The following is a 26765-nucleotide window of genomic DNA, read 5'->3' as shown; positions in this document are numbered from 1 at the left end:
AAAATTTTGTTGCCACCTTAACAAAAATCTAAGGAAAATTAATTTCTTAAATTACCTTCCGAGAAATATTTTTGAATTACATTGATGCCTTCTTTTATTTTTGTTTTAAAAGTTTCATGCTTTTATTTAATTTATGTTTCAGGTGAAACTGTTTTGTATACGGCATCTGATCAAATTTCGAAATTTAAGGTGAGCTACTTTAAACGCTCTTAGTGGGAAACAGAAATAATCACTTTAAGGTGATGTGATATTTTTAATAAACAAACAAGCTACTTGTCATTTTTTACATTTTCATCAAACTGGTATTTTTCGTGGTTAGCTTTTAATCGGAATAAAATTTTTAAACGCATGTGAGTTGCTGTGGGTATTATAAGGAACTGAAAGTAAATAAGAGTGTCTAATCTTTTAAATTATCACAGTCTTATCACTTTCAAGATAAATCTTGCACAATATTAGGTATCTTTCGATTGAGGTTTCTTTTCAAATAAACTATATTAAAATTTAAATACGCATTTTAGTGTTTTAAATATTGAGGCAGGAGTTGGGATTTCAAGTATATGTGTAGCTGCTAAATATTTATTGTATGTATTTCTATATTTATAATAAGAATTTGTTTAGAATTTGGTTTTAGCTTGTGAATCAGTGTAAATGAATATAGTACCGATTTTGTGTGGTTTACAATAATATTGGTATAGACTTAATATTTTATTTCAAAATTTGCATTTAAGTTACAATTTACGAAGCAGATCTGTTGCAAATTAAATTGGTGTTGTTAATTGTTTGTCTTTATTTTCTATATCTTAGAAGAAATCTAATTAAAAAAAGAAAGGAAAAAACTATGTATTTGCTCTATCATTAAAAATTGAGATGTTGTATATTTTTCTTCATTTCCTTCCAATAACAAGGTAAAAGTCTGTATGATTCTTTCAAAATGAATGCTAAACCAAAGCAAAAAATAAATTTATAGATATCTATTAAAATTTTATGTACGTAATTTTAATAATTGTTAAGTTCTAATATACTCAATCTACAATTGAATATTACTTTATGAAGTAGCTTTGTATTTTTAAAATGGTGTTGATAATATAAATGAGTACGTCTTTTAGTGATGTTTAAAAAAAATAAATAAAATTATCCTCTCTCTACCTTAAAAACTAAAAAAAAAAAAAAATATTTACGTAAGATTTCTGTTATTATCTCAGATGTGGTAATAAGAAATGAAATTTATGTTTTCAGACAGTTTTTAAGATAGAATGTAACAGTTATAAAAATTTTTTTAGACTGCATTTTCTTTAAGAACTATGAAAAATTAATGGAAAATATTTGCTTCATATTCTACTACTAATTAAACTTTTATATTAAAGTCAAAAAACATGCTTCAAAAAATAAAAATTCTAATAACTTTTTACCTGCTTAATCAATAGAATCAAAATATGTTTCAAGGTTAGCTGATACTGACATTTATCTGAATCTAAAAAATAATTTAAAATTTATGACCAAAAATAAAAATGTCCCAAGGTGTACTGTGTTGTTCTTGTTAAACGATATAAACTTACAAGCATTATCATTTAAAGTTCTAAAATTAACATTTTCATCTCAAGAAGCTGGTTTTAATTTTAATGCAGTAAGGATGATGTGTCTTTAGTTGCTTGGAAAATTGATCAGTCCCACGTTAGATATAGGATTGTCCAGAAGGATTTAAAAACTCACTTTCCAAGGTCAATCCTCTCTTCTCTATCTATCCCAGAGCATGTAAAATTCTGATTTTTGGGCCTCCGTCACTTACTTTAATAAAATTCTATTATTTCTTCATGTTCCTGTATCTTTTTCATTAATCACTGACAGGGTTTGAAAAAACCCAACCCGCCCGGGTTTTATTGAAAAAACCCGGGGGAAATTGGGTTTTATTTGAAAAAACCCGGGGAAATTGTTTTTTTTTTCATTTTGTGCTCATGAACTTTAAAATTTTACTGTGAAAATATTTTTATTTATGAAATAGTGTTGTATAAGCTTAAAAACAGAAATAAATCCAAAAAATTTATGTAAAATGCATATAATAAAATTAAAATAAGTTTAAATAATGTACTATCACTAATACATGATTGAATCTTTATTGTTAAATACACAACGTTTCAAGATTTTTAACTGAAGCACAATAATATATATCAAATTTATAATCAATAAATATTTATAATCAGTAAAAACTAAAATTTCATCTGACTTTTACCTATAGTAAAATTAAACTGGAATAAATATTTAATGGTCTTCCGTGTTTTTATAATACGATTAATAGAAAGTGAAATTAAAATTACATATAATTATAAGGAGTTACTTGTCCCATTTTTCAAATATTTTACCTTAGAAAAAAGACTGCATTCTTAGGTAAGTTTTACTTTTGTAATTTCTAAAAACAAATTAATCTTAAAATTATAAAAGAGCACGTATAAAAAGTTTTAGCTTATTTTTTTAAAACCAGAAAATAAAACTTTTAATTTGTTAATTGTTGTTTAATGTATCAATTAATAGAAAAAAAAATTTCCGTTTGTTTTCAATTTTTTTTTAAACATGGTTAAAAGAAGCAAAATAAATTATATTAAAATGAAATCTTAAAAACAATACTTAAAAATCTTAAAAATAATATTTTAATTTTTAACTGTTTTTAATGTTGATAATTCTCCAAATAGTTAAAAATTGTCAGCAGATGTTAAGAATTAACTTTAAAAAATAGTCAATTTATTTATTTATTATTATTATTACAGCAGAGTGTCTACATTTTTCTCTTAGATGGTGATACACTTTTACAACTTTTGTAGCTTTATCTATTCCAAATCTATTTCGTAGTTTACTCCACACCAAACCAAAAGTTGAAAAGTGTCTTTCGATAGAGACAGAGGATGCTGGTGCTGTGTGTAAAGAAAAAAGAATTCGCAGAAATTTCGTGGAAGCTTGGAATTTTTTTTTTGCCATAATTTTCCACTATTTTTTGATGAAAATTGTTGAATAATGGTGTTAAGCATCATTGATTTTGGAAAGTATTTCAGATCGGAAGTTTTGAATGCCATAACACCTGGCAGAAATTCTTCATGATGCTTAGAAAGACAGTTTTCTGTTAATTGCTCTTGTTCATCATTTAAAAATTGTCTCCTTGTTTTGGGATCCAGGATGCATATGCACACAGCTTCTGAAATTGAAGCTTTTTTAAAGCTTCAGAAAGAATTGATACCCGTTTTTCCAAATTGATAGTTTATTGGTAAAGCCCAACATTATTTAATATTTTTGACATATTATAATCTTCATTTTGATGTTCAAGAGCAATCTCTTGATAATTATGGTAATTATTGGCATAAGTTTTTACATGGTCACAATATGAACTTTTGGTAATTGGGGCATCAAGCAGTTTTTTCATTTGCCAATCCATGTGCTTGATGCACATTTCAAAAATATTTGTAACTTCCACAATGTGTCCAGTGATAGTATTATGAGAAACTTCTTTTTCAACCAAATTTCAAAAAACCAATTTGTGAAAAAACCCACCAAGTGGGTTTTTTCAAGGTGGGCCCACCCAATAAAACCCAGGCGGGTTTTTTCAAAGTGTGCCCTCTTGGCGAACCCTGAACACTGACCACACTATGAATTTACAACGTTAAGGCTTTCACAGCAAAACATATATTTTTACAAGAATTTTAAATATCAGAAATTTTCTTCTGGATAATAAAGTGTCTTATGTACAATAAATAAAACTGATATTTTTAAAATCAAACTTAGGACTCCTATTTAAAAATGATAAGCGCATGTGTAATAGTGAATCTAATTTTTTAAAAACTTATTAAAACATCTTATTAAAAAGAATGAGATGTGTAATTTGTTATCTTTATTTGTAATTTTTTCTAGGACAATGTTTTCTTTGGGGTTGCGCACTTTGCCAGTTTCGATGAATCTCCATATCCTTAACCGTAAGCGTGTTTGCCAGGAACTGAAGAAGCTTAATTTGGGAAAAAGCATTATTGTTCTTGAAGGCGGTGATTCCAAAACGAGATATTGTACAGATCATGAAGAGTTGTTTCGGCAGGTACTAATTTTCATGCAATATCTTTTACTATTGTAATTGATTGCTGTAAAATTAACTATTTTTGACTTAAATAGAACAAACCCATGTCTTCTAATATTATAATTTCATATAATTATTTCAATTGATAACAATATACTTAACCAATCCTTAATCTATTTTAACCTTACCAACCTTAATGTAAATTAGTGAATTGTTAAATTTTCATATAAAATTATTATTTTTTTTTCCAAATTTAAATACTAAATAAATATATACTAAATAAATATTAAAAGAAAGAAAGCTTAAAAATATACTTTGAGTGCTTAAAAAGTCTTTAAAAGTTACTTATTTTATGTTAAAAAATTTGGTTATATGCTCTGTTTACAATTGATCAATTGTTGTATATTGATTATTTTTTAGGAATCTTTTTTTCACTGGGCGTTTGGAGTTTTGGAACCTGGTTGTTTTGGAGCCATAGACGTAAACAGTTTCCGTTCTTATCTCTTTTTCCCTAAACTTCCTGAGAGTTATGCAGTTTGGATGGGAAAGTAATTGCTGTCATTCAACACTTATTTTAAGAGTATTACACCCTGAACATTTAACACAAATTACAGTATTATTACTTACACCAAAATTATTGTCTTTCCTACATTAGAAACCTTTTTTTTTCTTTTAAATCAATATTATGTTTGCTATTCAGAATGAGTGATTGAAAAATACTAGTTTTATAATAGTAATTGTAATTAATAATTATTAACATAATAATTTCCTCCCAAAAAATTTCTCTAAGGTATAAAATTTTTAATTTGGTTAAAAAAATAATTTACTTAATATCTGTATTCATTAAACGTAACAAGTAAATTTTAAGAATATGCATTGAAATAAAATACAAAAAGGATATTTTAAATTTAACTCAAATTTTTTATTAATAATTCAACCATTTGTTGTATTCCTGAAATAAAATACCTGAGGATTCTCGAAAAGCACACATTTTTTAATCTTTTTTGCATATTATCTAAATAAGAGTGTTATTTTCTTCAAACCATCATCAATTATTTTTGATGTATCGGTGATTTAATAACTTAATTTTACAATTTATTTACTTTCTCAAAAATTGAAAATTTTAAGCCATTAAATTAACTGTTAATATGAATAATATAGGACATTTCTTTTAAAACATTTCTCAAAATATGGTAAATGTTAAATGATTCATTTCTGAAAAGGAATAAAAATGAAAAAGTAATGATGAAGTAAAGGGATTTTTTGTATATTATAAAAATAAAATATTCATAATAATTCGATATTTATTAAAAAAATAATAAAAGGCAAATGGGGTACATTTTTGAGGATAAAGACGGGCAATTTAGGTTGTCGGTCAATTTTTTAATTTTTGATGGTTATATTTAATCACCCTCTGACAACCCTTAATTTTGCCCTATATTTGAAACTATTATTATAATGTAACTCATAAGATAGTTTTAAAAATTATTTATTATGTATATTACTGTTGTAATATTGTTTATATTTTACTTTACATCTATACCTTAGGCTACATACTTTGGATCATTTTAAAAATCGATATTCAGTTGATGAAGTCCATTATGTAAATGATGTAAGTTTCTGATTTGTAACAAGTTTAATATTCGTTTTATTTTTATATTAAAGAATTGTCTTTGTGTAACTACTGTATTTTAAAATATTTTTAATTTTAATTTAGATCGCGGCTGTTTTGAAATCTTTGGCACCAGATGTACTCCTTACTCTAGTATGTAGCTATTTTCCTTTTTATTTATTTTTGATGCTTTTATTTTTCTGTTAATTGCTAAAGCTAATTATAGTAATAAATTTAAAAAATTGATTAAAAAATTTAGAACTCACTGTAAACCTCTTTACAATAATATTTTGGGTATCAAATAAATATATTATTGTAGAGTGATATATTTCAAAATTGAAGAACTGCATATTTTGGGACCATAATAAGTTTTTTTTTATATATTTATGTTATGTATGTAACATAGATACACAATAGAATTTAGGTGTGAAATTTATGTATGAAATATAAATATAAATCAAATTCATATAAATATTTAAAAAATTATAAAATATATATAAAATACATATTAAAATGTTACAGGATTTTTTTCTTAATAAATTTCTAATCAGAATTAAAAAATATCCTTGGAAAAAACTTGATTTGTTCAAGGCTTATATTCACCGATTTCAGAATATGACAGTGGCTTCTAATAGTACAAAATAATAATACGTGTGATATGTCTCTTTTAAAAAGAATTGTCCTTTTTAGAAAGGTATCAATAGTGATAGTGGAAATGAGACGCATGAAGCTGTATTTGAGGGAATCTCCGAGTAAGTCTTTTTATATGTAATTATTTTTTTACCATTAGTTTCTGGTACCATTTATTACCTCTGTCCATGTATTATATTATAATAATTATGCAAAACTATCTGTAAATCATTGTATAGTTCATGAGTCTTTATGTCTTTAAACTTTGAATTCAACTCACAGTAACTGCTTTTTAATTACACCTTAAAGATTATTTATTTCCTATAATCAAAAGTTATCCATTGTTGTTAAATATCTGTCTTATACTGGATATATATATATATATATATATATATATATATATATATATATATATATATATATATATATATATATATATATATATATATACATACAGAGATACTACTAATAAAATTTTTCTTTGTTAATTTATATAATTTTTCCTTATGCAAATCCATTTCGGGCAAATCCGTCGGTAAAATTATTGACTGATAAATTTCTTTGTTAATTTATACAATTGTTCCATGTGCAAATCCATTTCGGGCAAATCCGTGGCTAAAATTATTTACTAAAAAGATTTCTTTGTTAATTGATATAATTTTTCCATGTGCAAATCCATTTCGGGCAAAACCGTGGCTAAAATTACATGCAAAACAGGCAATTCATGTTTCCCTTTGCTATTTTCTATTTTTTTCTTAAATAAATATTTATTTTCTAAAATTATTTATGGCACTTATATTTACGCACATCCATTTTCGGGCCCATCCTTGGTAGCTAGCAAATCAAACACACTTCAGCAATGCAGTAAGAACGGCACTTTAAAACAAAACTCCTTTAGTCACGCTCAATTTGCGCTTTTGTTTTCATATTTTGCAATCTGGCAATCTTGTTATAGAAATATTTTAAATCATTCTTGAAAAATTTCCTGTTCATGTAAGTACATTTGAATTCGCTACTCGCTTTATAGATTATGTTTTATTCTCTTTTTTCTTTATATTATTTTCTGTTTTTTTGTGTTATTTTTACTTATTGTGTTCTATTTTATTTGTTGTAATTTTTGTAAAAAATTTTTTGAGTGCTCCTCACACTATTGCATTGATATATTTTGCTTTGGCTATATTGATACAATATCAGGAAGCACTCTTTTTTGCGGATATAATCATGTGGGCTGATGAAAAGATTATATCTTTTATTTTCTGAATTTTTAAGAAATTTTTATCCTTTTTTTTTCTTCTTTTTTTTCCGAAGTTGTTTGTTAATTTTTTATTATTAATTTTCTTTCCCCCCCTTTTTTCATATGTCTGTAATTTTCCTTTGTTTTATCTTCATTTTGAACTTTGACTATATATATATATTGACTATATATTTTGAACTATATATATATATATATATATATATATATATATATATATATATATATATATATATATATATATATATATATATATAAATAAATAACTAAAAATCTAAAATGTTTAGTTAACGTTTTAGATTTACGCATAGTTTTGGGCCATGAACCTGCAAACCACGAATCTCTGTATGCGATAAACGCAAAGACTTCAGATTTGAGGTACTCAGTCTACAAAACAATTTCAGTTTTATCAGTGTCAAGGTACTAAGAGGTATTATTTCTCAAATTATCAGATTTAAAAGAATCCGTAACAACAGAGCCAACTTTATGTTGGAAGTTTCAATTATTTTGGATTTAATGAACTATCATTTATATGAAACTTCTTGCTGGGTCTGCAGATAGTTCACTATAGTGGGTTTGATTGTATATTTATATATGTATTTACTTACTTACTTATCCTACTTTGGCTACACATAAGGCTCATATCTTCTTGCACCTGTCTTCTTTCTTCTTCTATAAAATATACACATATGCTATTAAATAATGTGTGAAAAATATTGTGCAAGAAGAATTAAGAAATATTTCTTCTGGGAAGGAAATATTGTATTCACTTAGTTAAAATCAAGTGAACAAAAGGACTCCTGACTCGAGTTCACTCACAGCTCGAAGTTTACTTGAGGGTTGTAGATCATGGGTTTGGAACTGTAGTTATAGAGTATTTAAAAGTATGTTTATACTCAAAATTAATAATTTTCTTTTCTTTTTCAGTTTTAAAGTCGATAATACAAGTCTTTACCCAAGAATGGTTGAATGGTATGTATTAAATTAATTATTAGAAAATGTTAAATATGAATGATATAATTTTTAAATGAAGAGTCATTGAAAATTTAAATGATGTAATGATTAAAGAATCAGATTTTGGTAGCGTTGGTACATAAATTAATGAATTTTTTCAAGGTTTAGAACATGTTTTTACATTTTAGAAAATTTTTTTTTTGCATACTTGAGTATTTTCCCCCACTTTAGATTTGTTTCTTGATTTTGATAAATATACATATTTTAAAAAATTATATACATTTCAGAATGAAATTCTTATTAAGGGAATTTAAATAAAAATAGCCTTAATATAGAAAAATTCATTTTGAATAAGTTTTTTTTTTAGAACATTTTTAGGGATTTTTTTGGAGGTTATCAAAATTTTGATTGCAGTTTTAAATATAGGATAATATTTTTGTGCTACAATGTCATAATAATAAGAAAGATTATGCACTGCTTTTAAGGCTATAGTAAGTATAAATTGCTTTAACAAGGTATAAAGCTAGGACTAAGTTTAAATTTTTCATCTATATTAAAATTTAATATTTAATCATCAATTGAGAAAGTATTTTTTTTTAAAATTGGGCTCATAACAAGGCAAGAAATGTTATTTATTATTGTAACAATTTAAATAAATGTAAAAAGACGTGATAATAGAAAAATGACATTCTATTCTTTTTTATTAATATGCCAGTATAATGTTCAATAGATGGGCAATTCCACGAAAGTGTCAACTTTTAAGTGAAATTTTTTTTTTATGAATTGCATATTTTAATTTCAAAAATATGTTCAAAAATAGCCAAAGTCTACATATTACTGTTTAATTTTTGATAATTTTAAGTTTTTTGAATCTGGCAGCATTCTAAAGTAATCACATGGCTGACAAGTGAATTCTTCACATTTGTGCTCAAATTGTTTTCTTGAAAAATACTTATAAAATAAAAGAAATGTATCTTTCTTTTGCAATATTTTGATAAAAATATGCATATAGTACAAAATTTAAACATTTAAAACATAGCCTTTAAGTCATTTTAAGTTTAATATATAAAATAAAAGTAACTTTTTTTTGTGTCATTCCGTCACATGTTTTAGTATATTTTTTTAAATAGCAACTGCGTTTTTGAATGAAAATGTGTATATTTTGGAATATAAAGCAGATGTGGCATAAGAATCAATGAGAAATTGTAAAATTCTATGCATTTGATTATTAACTTCCAATAATTAGCGTGACGGAATGACACATCTTCGGCGATGGAATGACAAAACGAGTCCTTGAGAAGCTTAGTCAAAAACTAGGGAATTTTTTTTTCCAATTAACCTAATGGCTAAAACAGCTGTTGAAAGACAGATAAAATGTTGAAAAAGACCAAGATCCCCATGATATGATGAAGAAAAAAAACAGAGAAAGAAAGGCAGAGAAGAAAGCTTCCGCGACAAAAGTTGGACTTAAAAAACTCAGAAGTGCAAACGCTGTTGTGCGGAGATTGTGTAAACAAAGAAAAAATCAAATTCTACCAATCTCTTCACATACAAATAATTTAAATTCCCTATACAAATTCCTACAGAGTCTTGGTAAAGCCATAAAAAAAATTGTACACTCACTTCCAAAATCACCAATAGAGGTAAAAAAAATTAATTCAGTCTTTATGTGGGAAGTATTTAACATCGAACTCAAAAGAAACTGAGAAAAGTAATGTTAATGAGCTGTTTAATTTGGTTAAAAAAATTTTACTGTCAAGATGATGTTAGTTACAAGCCCCCAAGTATGAAGGATTCAGTCATAATACAAACTCTGACAGAGTAACGAAGAGTGCAGATGCAATATATACTTATGGCCTTAAAAGAGGCTTTTCATAAAGAAGCATATATTGATGTAAAGTGTGTCTTATCTCATTTTTGTTCTTATTCTCATTTTTGTTCTTATTCTCATTTTTGTTAAGTGTATTTCATTAATACCTCACAGCACATGCGCCTATAAATACCACGTAATTGTGATGTTGTTCTAAAAGGCCAAACAAGATGTTGGCTGCTGTAAAACGGCACATAATATGTAAAAGAATTTTATGATTTCATAAAGTCGAAGCAACAAATCGTTGAAGTTTAGTTTTTGTCCAGCTATTCTTATTTAAGAGAGGGCAAAAGAGAATGACTTCAGCTAGACACTTGCTACATTAGCATTGCTAGGAACAAGAGACCTGCACTAGATGCTCATGTAGTTGAGAAGCGAATCATCAAAATTGGAATGCTTTCTAATTTTAACCAAAACCAAGTGTATGATTTGAAAAGCCTTTTGAAGAGGAAATGGAAAATATGATTGAGGAGTATGCGGTCGGCTCTTTAATCATTGTCCCATACTGCGAAAAAAAAGAAGGCACATTTATATGCAGCGCAAATTACTTTGATAAACAAAGACGATTTAGATGTTAAAGTATTTAAAGAACATGGGACAAAAATTGATTTATGCATAAATTTCCTGAGAACGAAGATAAGATGTGACATTGGCAAGTTAGATATAATACCTCTTCTGAGACAACCTAATTTTCAAATTGTTGAAATTTTAACTGATTCTTACGTAAATATTAATTCTGTTTATCTGTTACATTCTGTTTATCATTTACATATTAATAAAAATTTTTTTAAATGAAGACTTTCTTCCACTAAACTTTTTGTCATTCCGTCACGGTCATTCCGTCACAGCAAATAGATGTTAATAACTGCTAGCCATCCTGAGGTTAATTTTCCAAATTCACAATTTACATTGCTTACACATTATACTAAAAGTAAAAAATAGTTCAGGAAAATAATAGTTGCAAAATTCACAGAAGCTACCAGTTCCAAGCGGCATGCCGAAAGCTTGGTTGCCAAAATGTCATTCCGTCACGCAAGTAAAAAGTTCATAAAATTAAAAATAAAAAAAATACAAAATTCTTTTTTTTTAGTTTATGAATCACATTATACCTATAATAATGATATGCATGAGAAAAAATCATGTTTATTTGAAATTAGATGCATAGAAACTTCAATTAATTGTCATCATGCAAGTCAAAATGTCATTCCGTCACATATGGAATTGCCCAGATAACAACAATATAAAAATAAGCAATGTCACTGTTCTTTCTAATAAATAGTTGACTAGGGCACAATAGTTAACAAGGGCTTGTTAAAAATTAAAAAACTTGATGAAAACTAAATAAAACTATCCTTTAATATCATCCACACCAATTCGTAAAATCACATTTTTGTTGGGGATATTTTTTAAAAAGGAAAAAAAATAATTTTCTTGTTTTAGTATTTAAAATTTTTTGTGAATTTAAATTTAAGAAATGTACTAATTTGCATTAAAATTTATTAGTTATATTAAGACTGATTGTCCTTTGCATTTTAAAATGAATTGAAAAGTTTTGATTTTTAAACTTAATATAATTAATAGTGCTATTATTTATTTTTGTTACATAAGTCACAGTTAATTAATTGCCTAAATATTTTCTTATTTAGTCGAGTCATTAAAACTCCACTTGAACTAGAAGTTCTTCGATACGTTAATAAACTGAGCAGTGATGCTCACAAAGTGGTGAGTTTAATTTTATTAAACTTTCTCATGAAAACTTGTCATCTGTTTTTAGATGCAATATTATTCAATATGGTACTATTTAGTTTTTGATGTAATATTACGTTCTTGTTTAGTTCTTCCATTTCCTCTTGTTTTTGATGCATCATTTTGTTCCTTATACTTTGCCAGCAAAGAGAGATAGAAAAGCATAAAACAGATAAGGAATTAATTAAAGACACAGAATTGCATATAACTAGTGTTTTTCCTCGAGTAATTTGAATTGCTTTTCCTTTTCATTTTCTGGTATGCATATTTTTCTGTTAATAGGTATATAAAAATCTCCGAATATTTTTTTGATTTTTATAAAACCATTCAAACTGAAAAGCTCCATCGCATTACTTGGGAAACTCTGTATAGATAATGTATTTAATGATCAATGAGACATCCAGATTATAGTTAAAAATGAACTTTATTGATAAAAAATAAACAGAAATTTTCACATGATTCTTTCTCAAAATCGAAAAATTTAGGGGATGCAACACTTTGCTGTCAAATCTTATGAGCCTGTTGATGTATAGCTTTCATGTGGTTGATCTCAGATTTTCATAGATTAGATCAATTTAGTTAATCCACTTTACTCTTAGTTGACATTTTAATATCTTTCACTCCTTCCTCTAAAATTTTCTCTCTGGAACTCTTCTGAAACTTTTTTTGCCTGGCAAGAGTCAGAAATCATATCTTTGTCGATTATGTGTATGATATTATGTATTCATATACAGTGAAACCTCCTGTTAAGGACACAATACGGACACATTTTTAATTCCCCGGGAAATTTCTATGAATAAACCATTACTTACATTCTCCGCAAAGCGGGCACTCCAGAAACCGGACGCGGACAGTCATTTTTTTCTCTGAAACGTTATTTTCTACCTCTTCAAACCGGACACTACCTTTTTTTAAAATTGAAAAAAAAAACTATTTCTGCTTTAAATTGCAAGGGGAAAATGCAACTTTTCACCATTTTTAAAACATAAATTTTTTGCCTTAGTCATAACTAAAAATTTTGTTTAGCTATTTCACTGCTAAAGAATCGATCTTTCTCCTGTCTCCTTGCCTTATCTTTGTAAAGAAAGGGGAGAAAATGATACTGCACTTGTGAAATAATTCAGACAACGGCATCTTTGATCTTTTCATCTGGAGTACACAGGTTATGGAACCCCTCGTAAATACTCTCAATGATTCTTCCCCACATAGAATTTCTTTAATTTTCTTATCAATTAAAAGACTATATTTAACACAACTGGTTTAAGTAAAGAGAACAGAAGTATAATCTTTGAGGTGTTCATATGAATGAAACATTTATTTAGACACTTGATGGATGATCAATTTTGTGAATAATCAACTCCATAGATCCTCATGACTTACAAGTATGCATTGCCTTTTTTCTTCTGTGAATCCTGGGAGGTTTACTTTCAAGGAGGTATTAACCATGTTTCTTATCAAGTGATATGGGATGTAAACTTAATAATTGAAACCCAGTGAGATCTAAAGGCTCCTATTCGGTATCATATGTGTATCTTGAATATCTGTGCTAATAGGTAAATTATATTCCTTTATCTATTGCTACATCTTGAATTATGTATTTATATCAGACTTCTTCATGTAATCTTTTTTATATATTCTTTTTATTGAAAAAATATTTTTTAAAGTTTAAATAAATATCCTTGTAGATAGTTATTGTAGATTATTTAACTATTTCTATATCTTTGAAATTATTCTAAAAACAATTTAAGGTGTTAAACTTCGTTATTTGGGTACCATTCCTGTTAACGGACAACTCTCATAAACGGACAATTTTTTTGGTCCCAAGAATGTCCGCTTAACGGAGGTTTCACTGTATATTGATTATATGTAATCATATCTATGTTGATAGATACTGCATATAAGCAACAAATTGTTGCTTATATACTGCATATAAATATGGGCCTATATTTCCCCTTGAGCCGTGATGGCTCAGGGGATTGAATGTTCTCCTTCCAATGAGGTGAACCGGGTTCAAATCCCAACGATAGCTGGTCGATACGAATCTCGCATCCGGCTTGCACGACCACATTTTCATTTGACTTATTATTGACTAAAAAATTTTATCTTTAAAGAGGAATTAGTTTTTGAGATTTTAATACTTAATTCAAATTGTTAATAATTTATGCTCAAATACAATTCAAATAGATTTAGCTTAGTGAGCGAAGAAAGCATGGTTTGCGAAGCAAACTATTTCAGATTGCATAGTAATCTTCGGGGATTGGAAAGCATCAGCGAACAGGGAGCATAGCCCATTAGTATGATATAGAACTAAAAAAATTGCATTATTTTAAATAGTTTATTAAAAATTTTTTTAAAAATGTTCTTAATTTTTATTTATTTCTATCTGTTAATAGTATACTTCACATTGCTATACCCCATTATGCAGCAGTGTTTAACCTAATCCGGAGTTGCACTCCACAGGAAAAACCTGGAAAGTACAGGGAATTTAAAAATCACCTAAAATGATAGGGAGTTAGGAGTTTTTCTTTAGAAATTGGAAAAATACAGGGAATTTTGTTTTTTATTATTGTCTTATAAAAAATGGTAACCACTCAAATTGCAATCTAATGGATATTTAAGGATGATATTTCAGCTACATTAAGCTAGTTTATTTACTATAGCATCATTTGTTTTAAGTACGTTCCTTTTTTTCCTTAAGTTTTTTCACCAATTATAACTAATATAGTTCACCCAGTGCAGCTCATAAAAGAGCACAGTGACTGTGTTTTTCCTCTTAATATATTGTGTATAATATGTACGGGGAAAACACAGGGAATTTTTTTTTCCAGATTTGAGTGGCAACTGTGTAATCTATGTAACATGTGAGGAGGATTTCCTTTAAAAATGAATGTGGCTCTCAATTCGTTGGCTATTATTTTTTATTTACATATCTTCATATTTTAAATGTTTATATTGTATGTGTTTTTGCTAATCTTAGAAATCCAGAGAATTATCTGCAATATTATAAATGTTATTACTATATATATATATATAGTAGTAACATCTTTTAGGATCAATCTGAATACGGAAGATCTAATTTAGTAGTAAATGATAAACTGGTAATTTAGTTACATTTCTTCATACCTTACATTTTCTCTGACAGGTAATGCAAGAAATTAGACCAGGAATGAAGGAATACCAGTTAGAAAGGTATTGAATATTTCATATCTGAATATATGGTTACTGTGTATTGTTGATCTATATAGGTGTAAATTAGTTTATTCTGAAACCAATTGGTATTCATCATTTAGTTATAAAATTAGCAGCAAAAATTAAATTTGCTATTGAAATTAGTGTTTTATAAAAATAAATCAGCTTGACGAGAAATTAGCAAATGATTGAACATATAACACTCAAGAAAAAATAACTCCCCATTGTTGTTTTTCTTTCTTTAAAGCTCCTTTGCTGTTTGTTATCAACATTTATGTAAACAAAACCCTTCATTTTTTTTTTTTTTGCATTTTATGAAGTTATTTGCAGATGATTGCACAAATTGTAGGTGATAAAATAATTTCTGATCTTCATATGAAATTAATGAAATTGGGGCAAAATTTAGTTCTTCCAGCTTTATAAAGGGTTAAAGAATAGTATTTTATGAAGTTATTTGCAGATGATTGCACAATCGTAGATTTTAGAATAGTTTTTCATTTTCATATAAAAATTAATGAAGTTTGGGTAAATTATACTTCCCCCAGCTTTATAAAGCGTTAAAGAGGAGTATTTTATGAAGCTATTTGCAGATGATTGCACAAATCATAGATTTTAGAATAGTTTTTCATCTTCATATAAAAATTAATGAAGTTTGGGTAAAGTATACTTCCCCCAGCTTTATAAAGGGTTAAAGAGGAGTATTTTATAAAGCTATTTGCAGATGATTGCACAAATCGTAGGTTTTAGAATAGTATTTCACCTTCATATAAAAATTAATGAAGTTGGGATAAAGTATACTTCCCCCAGCTTTATAATTGGTTAAAGAGGAGTATTTCATGAAGTTATTTGCTGATGATTGCACAAATCGTAGGTTTTAGAATAGTTTTTCATCTTCATATTAAAATTAATGAAGTTGGGGTAAAGTATACTTCCCCCAGCTTTATAGAGGGTTAAAGAGGATTTTATTAACTACTATGGCTAAAAGATTAAAGTTTTTAATTTTATCTACTTTTCTAAGTATGTGACTAGTTTTACTTTCTTTTTTAAGGTAATTTGCCTTTTTTTTGTTGGAATTTTTTAAAATTTAGGAGTTTGATTTTAACTTTATTTATTTTTCATAATATCATATTTAAAAGAAAAAAAATAGTGAGCGCTTCATTGCATCTAAAGTTCATCAGGGGTACATCTTATAAAAACAAATTTTAAAAAAATTAATAAAATTACTGAATAATAATTGTCCGAAATCTAAAAAAAGGCACATTAAATAATAGCTTTTAAAGTTTAAAAAATAAGTTTATAAAACTCATTACCTAGTAAAGAAAAACAAAAAAGAGAAATAGAAAAAAAAAATTATTTTTGTTTTAGCTTTGTACAAAATTTTGTAAATCTCATTTCATACTCATCTTTTTAAAATCTTTGAAGAAAAATAGAGACATGTTGAGAGAGAACAGAGACAACAGAGAGTTGTCTGACAATGAACCATATTTTTTATTTTATTTCATATGTACGTCAAGTATTACTGTTTATTTTCACTTTATATTTAGTTGTCTTCTGCTCTTGTTACATTAAACTTTACATTTAATGAAACTGTTTTATTTTTGTAGAAAGTATCAAAGATTGTATAGTTATAAGATTTCTTTGAAGAATATCAAATCAGTTCATAATGTTTTTTACATAATTTATGCTAACTTATGCTAAATTTGCTATAATATCAGTTAATAAGATCGCTTTCTCAGCTTTTTAAATAGTATACTGTCAATTTCTAGGTGTGACAGAATTAAATTAATTAATAACTAGGACAAAAAAAAACTTTTAAATATATTTTTATCTAGTTTTAATGCATAAAAGTTTCCTTCTTATTTAATATTAAAAGCTGTATAACAAAATATATTTGTCTAGCTCATGCACTTTTTAAAATAAAATCATAATAAGTTCTTAATAAATCTGCTTTTAAATGAGCAAATATATGTTTGCAAGAAGTTTGTTTAAAATCTTGAAAGTTACTGTTAAAGGTCCTTTACAGAAGAGGAATTCCGCCATATCATTCTATGTAAACACTTTTTCTTTATTTATTAAATAATTAATTAATATTTTGAAATATATTTGATTATTATATTCATTGAAATGTTTGATATTGAATTTAGGTACAAACTTTTAAGATTGTAATTTCTTTTAAACTCTGAAAACCTTTAAATTTTGATAAAAGTTTTCAAATTATTTACAACCTTAAAATTTAGAAACAAATTCCAAAACACATTTCAATGAATGAAATGAAATCCAAAATATTCAAGTTGTTATTTGATTAAAAACGAAATGTTATTCACTTAATTCTCCATTGATTAATGTGAAGAAGTAATATTGATTTATTATTACTTAATGTAATACATTTTTGTAAATTAACTATTTCTTTTTCAGTATCTTTAAACATCATTGTTATCTAAATGGAGGAGCTCGTCATGTGTCTTACACGTGCATATGTGGAAGGTAATCATTTATGTAAATTCGATTTTGAAAACTGAATTATAATTGTATATGTATTTTATATAGCTTGCTTATTATATGAATTTTTTTCCTTTGAAAGAAATATGAGTGTGAAATTATTTTTCCAAAACTAATTTTAATTGAAATAATGGGGCTAGAACAAATAAACCAGTTTCAATTAATTTATATTTTTAAAACTATTAATTTATATTTTCAATTAATTTATTAATTTATATTTTCAATTAATTTATTAATTTATATTTTCAATTAATTTATTAATTTATATTTTCAATTAATTTATTAATTTATATTTTCAATTAATTTATTAATTTATATTTTCAATTAATTTATTAATTTATATTTTCAATTAATTTATTAATTTATATTTTCAATTAATTTATTAATTTATATTTTCAATTAATTTATTAATTTATATTTTCAATTAATTTATTAATTTATATTTTCAATTAATTTATTAATTTATATTTTCAATTAATTTATTAATTTATATTTTCAATTAATTTATTAATTTATATTTTCAATTAATTTATTAATTTATATTTTCAATTAATTTATTAATTTATATTTTCAATTAATTTATTAATTTATATTTTCAATTAATTTATTAATTTATATTTTCAATTAATTTATTAATTTATATTTTCAATTTATATGTTTCAATTAATTTATATTTTAAATACAGTGGAAAGTCCCATATCAGTTATTGTCTGGACTTCTGCAAGTCCGGATTATAGGTTTTTAAGGTAAATAAATATCAAAACATCATAATCAAATGAAAAATAATAAATAGACAATAATTAACATCAATTTAAAAAAAATACAACAAATAAATCCATGTGGTTGCGTGATTGCGCTATTTTGCAATTAATGTAATAAAGTTTAAAATAAAATAATTTGGAATAAAAATTTTTTTTATAGTTACTAATGTAAATAATTTTATATCTAGTTTTTGAATTTGATCTTTGTCTTTACAAATTATAGAGAATGTTAAGCTTGATTAAAAACAACTATAATTTTATTTATTGTATGATTAGCTTTTAATAATTAGATAATAATTGTAACCATTTAAATTAGAAATATTGAGTATTTTAATTATAATATTGTTTCGAAGTAATATTATAACTAAAGCAATCAAATTGAGCTGAATCTGTTGCATGAATATTTCAATTGAAAAAATTACCAAATTCTTTTATATTTTGTTAAAATTTTAATATTTATATGTTTATTATATATATGTTTATATTTAATATTTATATTTTAATAGTGTTATTGTAATATTAATAAATTTCCATTCAATGCATTAGCTCATCCTGTATACTTTTGTTTTCAGTGGAAATAATGGAGCAACATTGCATTACGGTCATGCTGGTGCACCAAATGATAAGACTGTGGAAGATGGAGATATGTGGTAATTTCTTTATTTGCCTTTTATTTTTATAAATTCTTGGGTATTTATAATTTAGTTCAGTATAAAATTCAAGATTAATTTAAAGTCATTCTTCTTGGGTAATGAGTTTCATTATAGAGTTTCAGTTCTAATGAGTTCAGATTATAGTGTTTCCACTGTATTTTGTCATAGGTGACTCACACTCATTTGATAATGTGTTACTTGCTTTTGCTGTAATTATATTTAGTTTTTAATGTTTTAGTCTTTTTGACATGGGAGGAGAGTATTATTGCTATGCCTCTGATATTACCTGCTCATTTCCCGCAAATGGCAAATTTAGAAAAGATCAGAAACTTATCTACAATGCTGTCTTAGCATCCAGTAGAGCTGTCTTCAAAGAAGTAAAACCTGGTGAGTATTCTAGTTTTTCGAGGTTTGTATTTAATTACTAACTTATTTCAAAAATACTTTTAAAAATTTATGTATATAAATTCATGCAGAATTTACATAACAAGACGTCCTTTTTTTTAAGCACCATTCCCTTTTTTATTGCTTGTGAAACTTATGTTTGTAATTTTTGTGTATAACTGTTGATTTCTTAAATTTGTATTCTCTCAAATTTTTAGCATTTACCATAGCTATTTAATTAGCATATTTTGCTTTTTTCAAAACATTAAATTTAGAATTTTTTATACATCAAATTAGAATTCTTAAATTTTTATTCTCTCAAATTTTTAGCATTTACCATAGCTATTTAATTAGCATATTTTGCTTTTTGCAAAACATTAAATTTAGAATTTTTTAGACATTAAATTAGAATTTTTTTACTTAGCTTTCGAAAACTGTTTTTAAGAAACCAATAGTGGGGTGATGAATTTCATCAGTAATATGGTTCAGGTTCACTATAATATCCAACAGTGATAAGAATAACTTATAATAGAATTATATGAGAATATTATTTTAACAGTTGATGAGTTCAATCCATAAAATTTAAAAGGAATTTTTTGAAAATTTTGGCGATTCCTAGTAATCAGTCTGTAACTTTAACATTTTGTAATTGAAATAGTTTTTTAGTTATAACTAAAGCATGAATAAAAAAAACAACAACAACGTTTTACAGAAAAGTTCATAATAACATAAAAGTTACTGTTACTTGTTCCTATGGCGTTGATTGTTCAATTAATCTTCCTTTGTTAGTAATTTTTTTATGTCTCATAAACTCTCTTGTGATTAATTCTGGAAATTGATATCATTACTCTATCATAGTATACCTATATAAGCGGAACATTCTGCTCAGTATTTCTTTAGAAAGTGTTAATTTTTGTGCAGGGGTAGATAAGATAATTCTATCACTGGCACATTTTTGTTTGTACACAATTTTCATTGGTTTTCTCACATACATGATTGAATTGTTTTTAAAAGATTTATAAATGTAAAATAAATAATAAATTTAATGAGTACAATTTATGAATTTAAACTAATGAAGAAATGCGAATGGAGCTTTATATAAATTGGCATTTTATCATAACGTTTTTATAAAGTAGTTAAATGTTACATATTAACCTTGATTAAATAAATGCATTAAATTTAACATTAAAAGGGAAATTAAAAAAATAATAATATTTGCCATTTTAAGGAAGGTCATTTTGTGACTAAAACCTTGACCAAAATAAAGATCTGTTTACCATCCTCTCAGTTGACTGAAATCAGTTGCTGGACCATTGATAATTATTTCATGGTAGTTCAGATTGCATTTTCATATTATGTTTTACATATTATATTATATTTTGCATATTCTATTTTAAATATTCACCTTGATTAGATTAATGCATTAAATTTAATATTAAAGGCAAAATTAAAATTTTTTTAAAAATTAATTTTTACAATTATAAGGAAGGTCATTTTGTGACAAACACACTAACAAAAATAAAGACCTATATACCATCATCTCAGTTGCTGGACCATTGATAATTATTTCATGGTAGTTCAAATTGCATTTTCATATTATATTTTACATATATTATATTTTACATATATTATATTTTGCATATTATATTTTAAATATTCACCTTGATTAGATTAATGCATTAAATTTAATATTAAAGGCAAAATTAAAATTTTTTTAAAAATTAATTTTTACAATTATAAGGAAGGTCATTTTGTGACAAACACACTAACAAAAATAAAGACCTATATACCATCATCTCAGTTGCTGGACCATTGATAATTATTTCATGGTAGTTCAAATTGCATTTTCATATTATATTTTACATATATTATATTTTACATATATTATATTTTGCATATTATATTTTAAATATTCACCTTGATTAGATTAATGCATTAAATTTAATATTAAAGGCAAAATTAAAATTTTTTTAAAAATTAATTTTTACAATTATAAGGAAGGTCATTTTGTGACAAACACACTAACAAAAATAAAGACCTATATACCATCATCTCAGTTGCTGGACCATTGATAATTATTTCATGGTAGTTCAAATTGCATTTTATATTTTACATATATTATATTTTACATATATTATATTTTGCATATTATATTTTAAATATTCACCTTGATTAGATTAATGCATTAAATTTAATATTAAAGGCAAAATTAAAATTTTTTTAAAAATTAATTTTTACAATTATAAGGAAGGTCATTTTGTGACAAACACACTAACAAAAATAAAGACCTATATACCATCATCTCAGTTGCTGGACCATTGATAATTATTTCATGGTAGTTCAAATTGCATTTTCATATTATATTTTACATATATTATATTTTACATATATTATATTTTGCATATTATATTTTAAATATTCACCTTGATTAGATTAATGCATTAAATTTAATATTAAAGGCAAAATTAAAAAAAAAATATGTATTAATTTTCGCAATTATAAGGAAGCTCCTTTTGTGACAAAAACACTAACCAAAATAAAGACCTGTATACTATCCTCTCAGTTGACTGAAATCAGTTGCTGGACCATTGATAGTTATTTCATGGTAGTTCAAGTTGGATTTTCATATTATATTTTACATGTTCACCTTATATTTTACATATTATATTATATTTTGCATATTATATTTTACATATTCACTTTGATTAGATTAATGCATTAAATTTAATATAAAAGGTGAAATTAAAAAAAATAATAATTTTTACAACTGTAGGGAAGGTCGTTTTGTGACAAAAACACTAACCAAAATAAAGACCTGTATAGCATCCTCTCAGTTAACTGAAATCAATTGCTGGACCATTGATAATTATTTCATGGCAGTTCAAGTTGGATTTAAGTGGTTTTGGACCAATGGACAACTGCTCGTTTTAAGCTCTGTTGCATAAACAACCATGCTATGTACAATACTGCTTAGAAATGTCATTTGTTTTGTATAGTACTGATATTTTAATGTATGTTAATTATTGCTGTATTTTTTAATTAGGTGTGAACTGGGTTGAGATGCATAAGTTGGCTGATCGGGTTCATTTGGAAGAATTGAAAAAAGGTGGTTTGCTGAAGGGAGATATTGAGGAAATGATGTCTGTTCGCTTGGGAGCGATCTTCATGCCCCACGGTTTAGGTCACTTTATGGGAATAGATACTCATGATGTAGGAGGTTATCTTGAAGTAGGTTTATGTATTTTCATTATCTGAATTCATTATTATTTTAGAATTTATAGAATAGAAATAATCATACGAAATTTTGACTCAATTGTAATATTATTTAAGTTTACTTATTTTAAAATAGATTTATGAACTGTGTGAAAATAGCACTGGAAAATGAGGGATTTAGAAAATTTAAATTGCATTCTTTTGACCACAAAGAACCACCTTTGTTATTTGCCCCGTCATAGACGATTGTGCTCCGGAAAAAATCCGGATTTTTCACTAACCGTTATCCGAAAATCCAAGCTCTAAAAGTTTCAAGAAATCATCGATCACATTTATGTATAAAAAATCTTGTATATTTTATTTAAAAATATTAGAGCTAGAATTTATACTTAGCATCTCTTTCACTTGTAAATATTTTTTCTGGTAGAATAATAAATGTGATTAGTGATAAAAGTAAACTTATACATAATTATTCATTTAAATTATGCTGCATATAATTTTTTTAGAAGTTCTTGTTTTGGAAAATATCAGTGATTTAAATTTATAAAGACATATTTTTTTTTAAATGTGTCATTAAGGATTTTGCTCAAGAAATTTTCAGGATTTTCAAGTTGAGCTCTCAATCACCCCTGCCCCGTTTTATTTAAAGATAATCTTGATTTACTTTCAATTAATTCAATTTTTATGTGTGTTGTGAGTTTACTAATTTTAAAATACAGATTTATGAACAGCGTGAAGAAAGCGCTGGAAAATGAGGGATTAGTATTACATGTTTTTAAGCATATTAACCCCTTGATATATGAAGACGTCATTTGTTTCTTATGTCAAAACAATAATTGACGTGTCTCAGGCATCTTCTACACAGAGATGCCAAATTGCTCTGGACAGCAAATAAATATTTTAAAGTGGCAGTTTATCAATTGTGGTTCTTGGTTTAATAAATTCAATTTAGTAGATTTTTATCCACCACTATTTCTAAATAAATTGTAGGCTTATATAATTCACCACTTTATAGTTCTTCTGTCATGCTATACCTTTTAAAAAGCAAGCATAAATAGTCAAATATTTGCAAAAGTTAGTTTGTAGTTATTTACCGTTTTTTAAAATTATTTTGGCATGTCCGGAGCAGTTGGCATCTCTGCCAACATTTCGTTTGAGTTGTTGTTTGCAGTTCAATCAAAGATCATTTCTATATCAAGGGATTAATGGGCACACAACCCACAACCTTTTTCAAAAGAGTAACTTAGAAAAAGAAGTCAGTTTTTATATCAATTGATAACTAATTAATTTTTTCTTTGTGTCATAAGAACAAAAGGATCAATATATTTTAAAGAATTAAAGGACATAGTATATGTATAACATTTTGAAATAAAAACCATTCAAATTTTTTCTTACTTGGTCATCTTTAAAAAACTCAATAGTGGTTTTCAATTTTCTAAGAGGAAAAATTTATTTTGTAATTTCTTTTTACTTTTTTCAAACTTTTATTTCTAATATAAAAAAAAAACCTTGAAACAAAATTTGTCTTGAACATGTTTTGGTTAACTAAAATGTTCTACTGAAACAATGAAAATGCTGAATTATTTGTCTTGTGTTTCATTGAATTTTAACCTCTTCATTTTGGAATTTTAAAGGTCATCATTTTGATATTTTTTCATAGTACATTGAAATTGATTTAAAAGACAGTTATAAAATTTTATGATAGTTATGTATTTTTTACAATTAATTTTTTGATCGGTAGCCAAGGAATGCTGTGCACCCTTAATATTTTCTCTGCCTTTTTAGGGTTCACCCCCACGACCAGCCGAAGACGGATTAAAGAGTCTACGTACCGCCAGAGATTTGGCTGCTGGTATGGTAATAACAGTGGAGCCAGGGATATACTTCATTGACTGTGTAAGATGAAAGAATTTTTATACTCATATTAGTTTCAACATTTTAAAAAGAACAATGCTACATTCAACTGCAGGGGTATCAAAACAACTGCCTTAGATTATTTTTATTCAGTGCATAAAAAGTTTTTGCAATTTTTTTTTTAACTTTTAAATTTCTTATGCAAAGGAAAGCATAGAACTATCATAGTTAGTATGCCTTAAACCATGGTGCGTAGCGTTTTTAAAAAGTAGTAGTACTTAAAGGTGCTTATTTTCAATTTTTGTTCTTAAAAGCCCTTAAAGGTGCTTTTTTCATTGAATGTTTTTAAAAAGTGCTTAATTTTCCCTTTTCCAAAAAGAGATTTTTTTCCCTTTACCATGTCGGTTTTCGACACACATTATGCAAAAGCGTGCTTTTCACATTGTTCAACGTTTTCACTATTCATTGAACTACAATTTATTTTGGTGTACCGTTGGTCCATAGCGTATGAAAGCGTCAAACATTTTACATGTTTGATGAAATACTTGCGAGTCCGTAGGTGCGTCTACTGAGCTGAGTTCGGTGAGCTTATTGCACTCTCATGTTCAACTCTGCTGTATTTTGCAAGATATTCTCTATTTCAGGCTTCATTTCCCCCCCTCTGCTATCGAGCCAAAAAATTTCTTGGTTATTTTATAATGGCTAATGTAATCAAGAAACTAGTTGTTTTATCATGATCATATAAAGTCTTTGAAAATTATTTTGCATTTTGTTAAAGTATAAAGTGCTTAAAAATATTTTTTGAGTGCTTAAAAAGTACTTAATTTTTGTTAAAGATTTGGCTACGCACCCTGGTTTAACTAAAAGTAAAGTTCATGCCATATATACTATATTTCTGTATTATTAAACCAGATACAGTCAAACTAGCTTTTAAAGAATGCAAAATTATTCTTTTGATATTGAATTTTAAATATCTGACTCTAAAATGACATATTAAATGCTTGGATATTACTCTATTATATAAACTAAATTATTATTATTAACTATTTAAATTGTTTCAATATAAGATATTTCTTCTTGAAAGAGTTTTTTCCATTTATGACTAACAGGGTGTGTAATTGAACCCACTTATTAACATTATATGATACATTTTGTTTACTGTTTCTTTTTATTCTTTAATTTTGTAATGTCATCAATCTGTTATTGTTTTAGTTGCTGGATAAAGCTTTGAACGATCCAAAACTAGCAAAATTCCTCGTGCCAGACGTTATTGAAAAATTCAGAGGATTCGGTGGGGTGAGTATAAGTTTTTTGTCATTATCTTTTTTGGGTAGAAAGGACTAGCTGCTAACCATTCTCGTAACTAGGTCCCTGAAAATAATTGATTTCATAAATTCTATTTAGAAATAATTTTTATGCATAAAAAAATCTTTTCTAGCAAAGAAAATCTGAAGTTTTCCAATAGTGGTGACCCTTTAATTAAAAAGAAATCTCAATTGAACACTCTTCTACGGAAAAGCTATTTCCCCACATGTATATCCTCTGAGCTAAGAATATAAGCTAAGACATGCATTGCAAATTGAAATTATATTTCGAATGGAAATCATATTTAAAAAATTTTTCAATGCAAAACCAATGTTATTTAAAAATTAATATATATATATCTTAATTTCCACTTAAATTATTAAAATTTCGCTAATTTATGTTGGATGGAATTCTGTAAAATTATTTTAAAATTTTATTCCGGAAATATGTTAGTGAATTTCATTAGGCCTGGAGAATGTCCAACTTATAGGGAACGTTTGGTCTCACAGTCTTCGATCCAGAGTTTTATCATAAATAAAAAAAATGCGAACAAACAATTGTATAATTTTTAGGTGCGAATTGAAGATGATATTGTAATAACTGAAGATGGTATGGAGTTGATGACAGATGTGCCACGAACCGTTGAAGAAATCGAAGCACTAATGGCTGAAAAGAAGTAACATTCCTTATTAAATACTTTTGATTGTATCAGGTCATATTTTGTTAAAAAGAAAAATTGTTTATTGCTGTTAAGCAGACTCAGGTCTGTTTTAATAAATTATATTTTCAGAAAAA

At 26.1% G+C, this 26765-nt stretch overlaps 1 protein-coding gene across 5 annotated transcripts; it reads left to right on the top strand.

Moving 5' to 3' along the window:
* The first annotated feature begins 13 nt into the window (after positions 1–13).
* On the top strand, positions 14–26765 carry Dip-C (dipeptidase C). 5 transcript variants are annotated; one of them, XM_087164400.1, is made up of 16 exons: positions 14–189; positions 3892–4069; positions 4469–4596; positions 5597–5660; positions 5766–5813; positions 6351–6412; positions 8470–8514; positions 12013–12088; positions 15255–15301; positions 17717–17785; positions 19134–19211; positions 19453–19601; positions 22642–22826; positions 24597–24707; positions 25878–25961; positions 26543–26765. In XM_087164400.1, the coding sequence occupies exons 1-16, from the start codon at positions 134–136 to the stop codon at positions 26648–26650; spliced, it is 1488 nt and encodes a 495-aa protein (XP_087020526.1). In that variant the 5' UTR covers positions 14–133; the 3' UTR covers positions 26651–26765. The 5 variants fall into 5 exon arrangements, with proteins under 5 accessions (XP_087020526.1, XP_087020531.1, XP_087020529.1 ...); XM_087164405.1 differs by lacking the exon at positions 14–189 and adding an exon at positions 213–383; XM_087164403.1 differs by lacking the exon at positions 14–189 and adding an exon at positions 214–456.

Source organism: Parasteatoda tepidariorum, chromosome 5, assembly GCF_982258835.1.
Source record: "Parasteatoda tepidariorum strain Cologne lab strain chromosome 5, Ptep-v5.0, whole genome shotgun sequence".
NCBI lineage: Eukaryota > Metazoa > Arthropoda > Arachnida > Araneae > Theridiidae > Parasteatoda > Parasteatoda tepidariorum.
The sequence above is the reverse complement of the archived record's forward strand: the minus strand, read 5'-3'. Positions and strand labels throughout refer to the sequence as shown.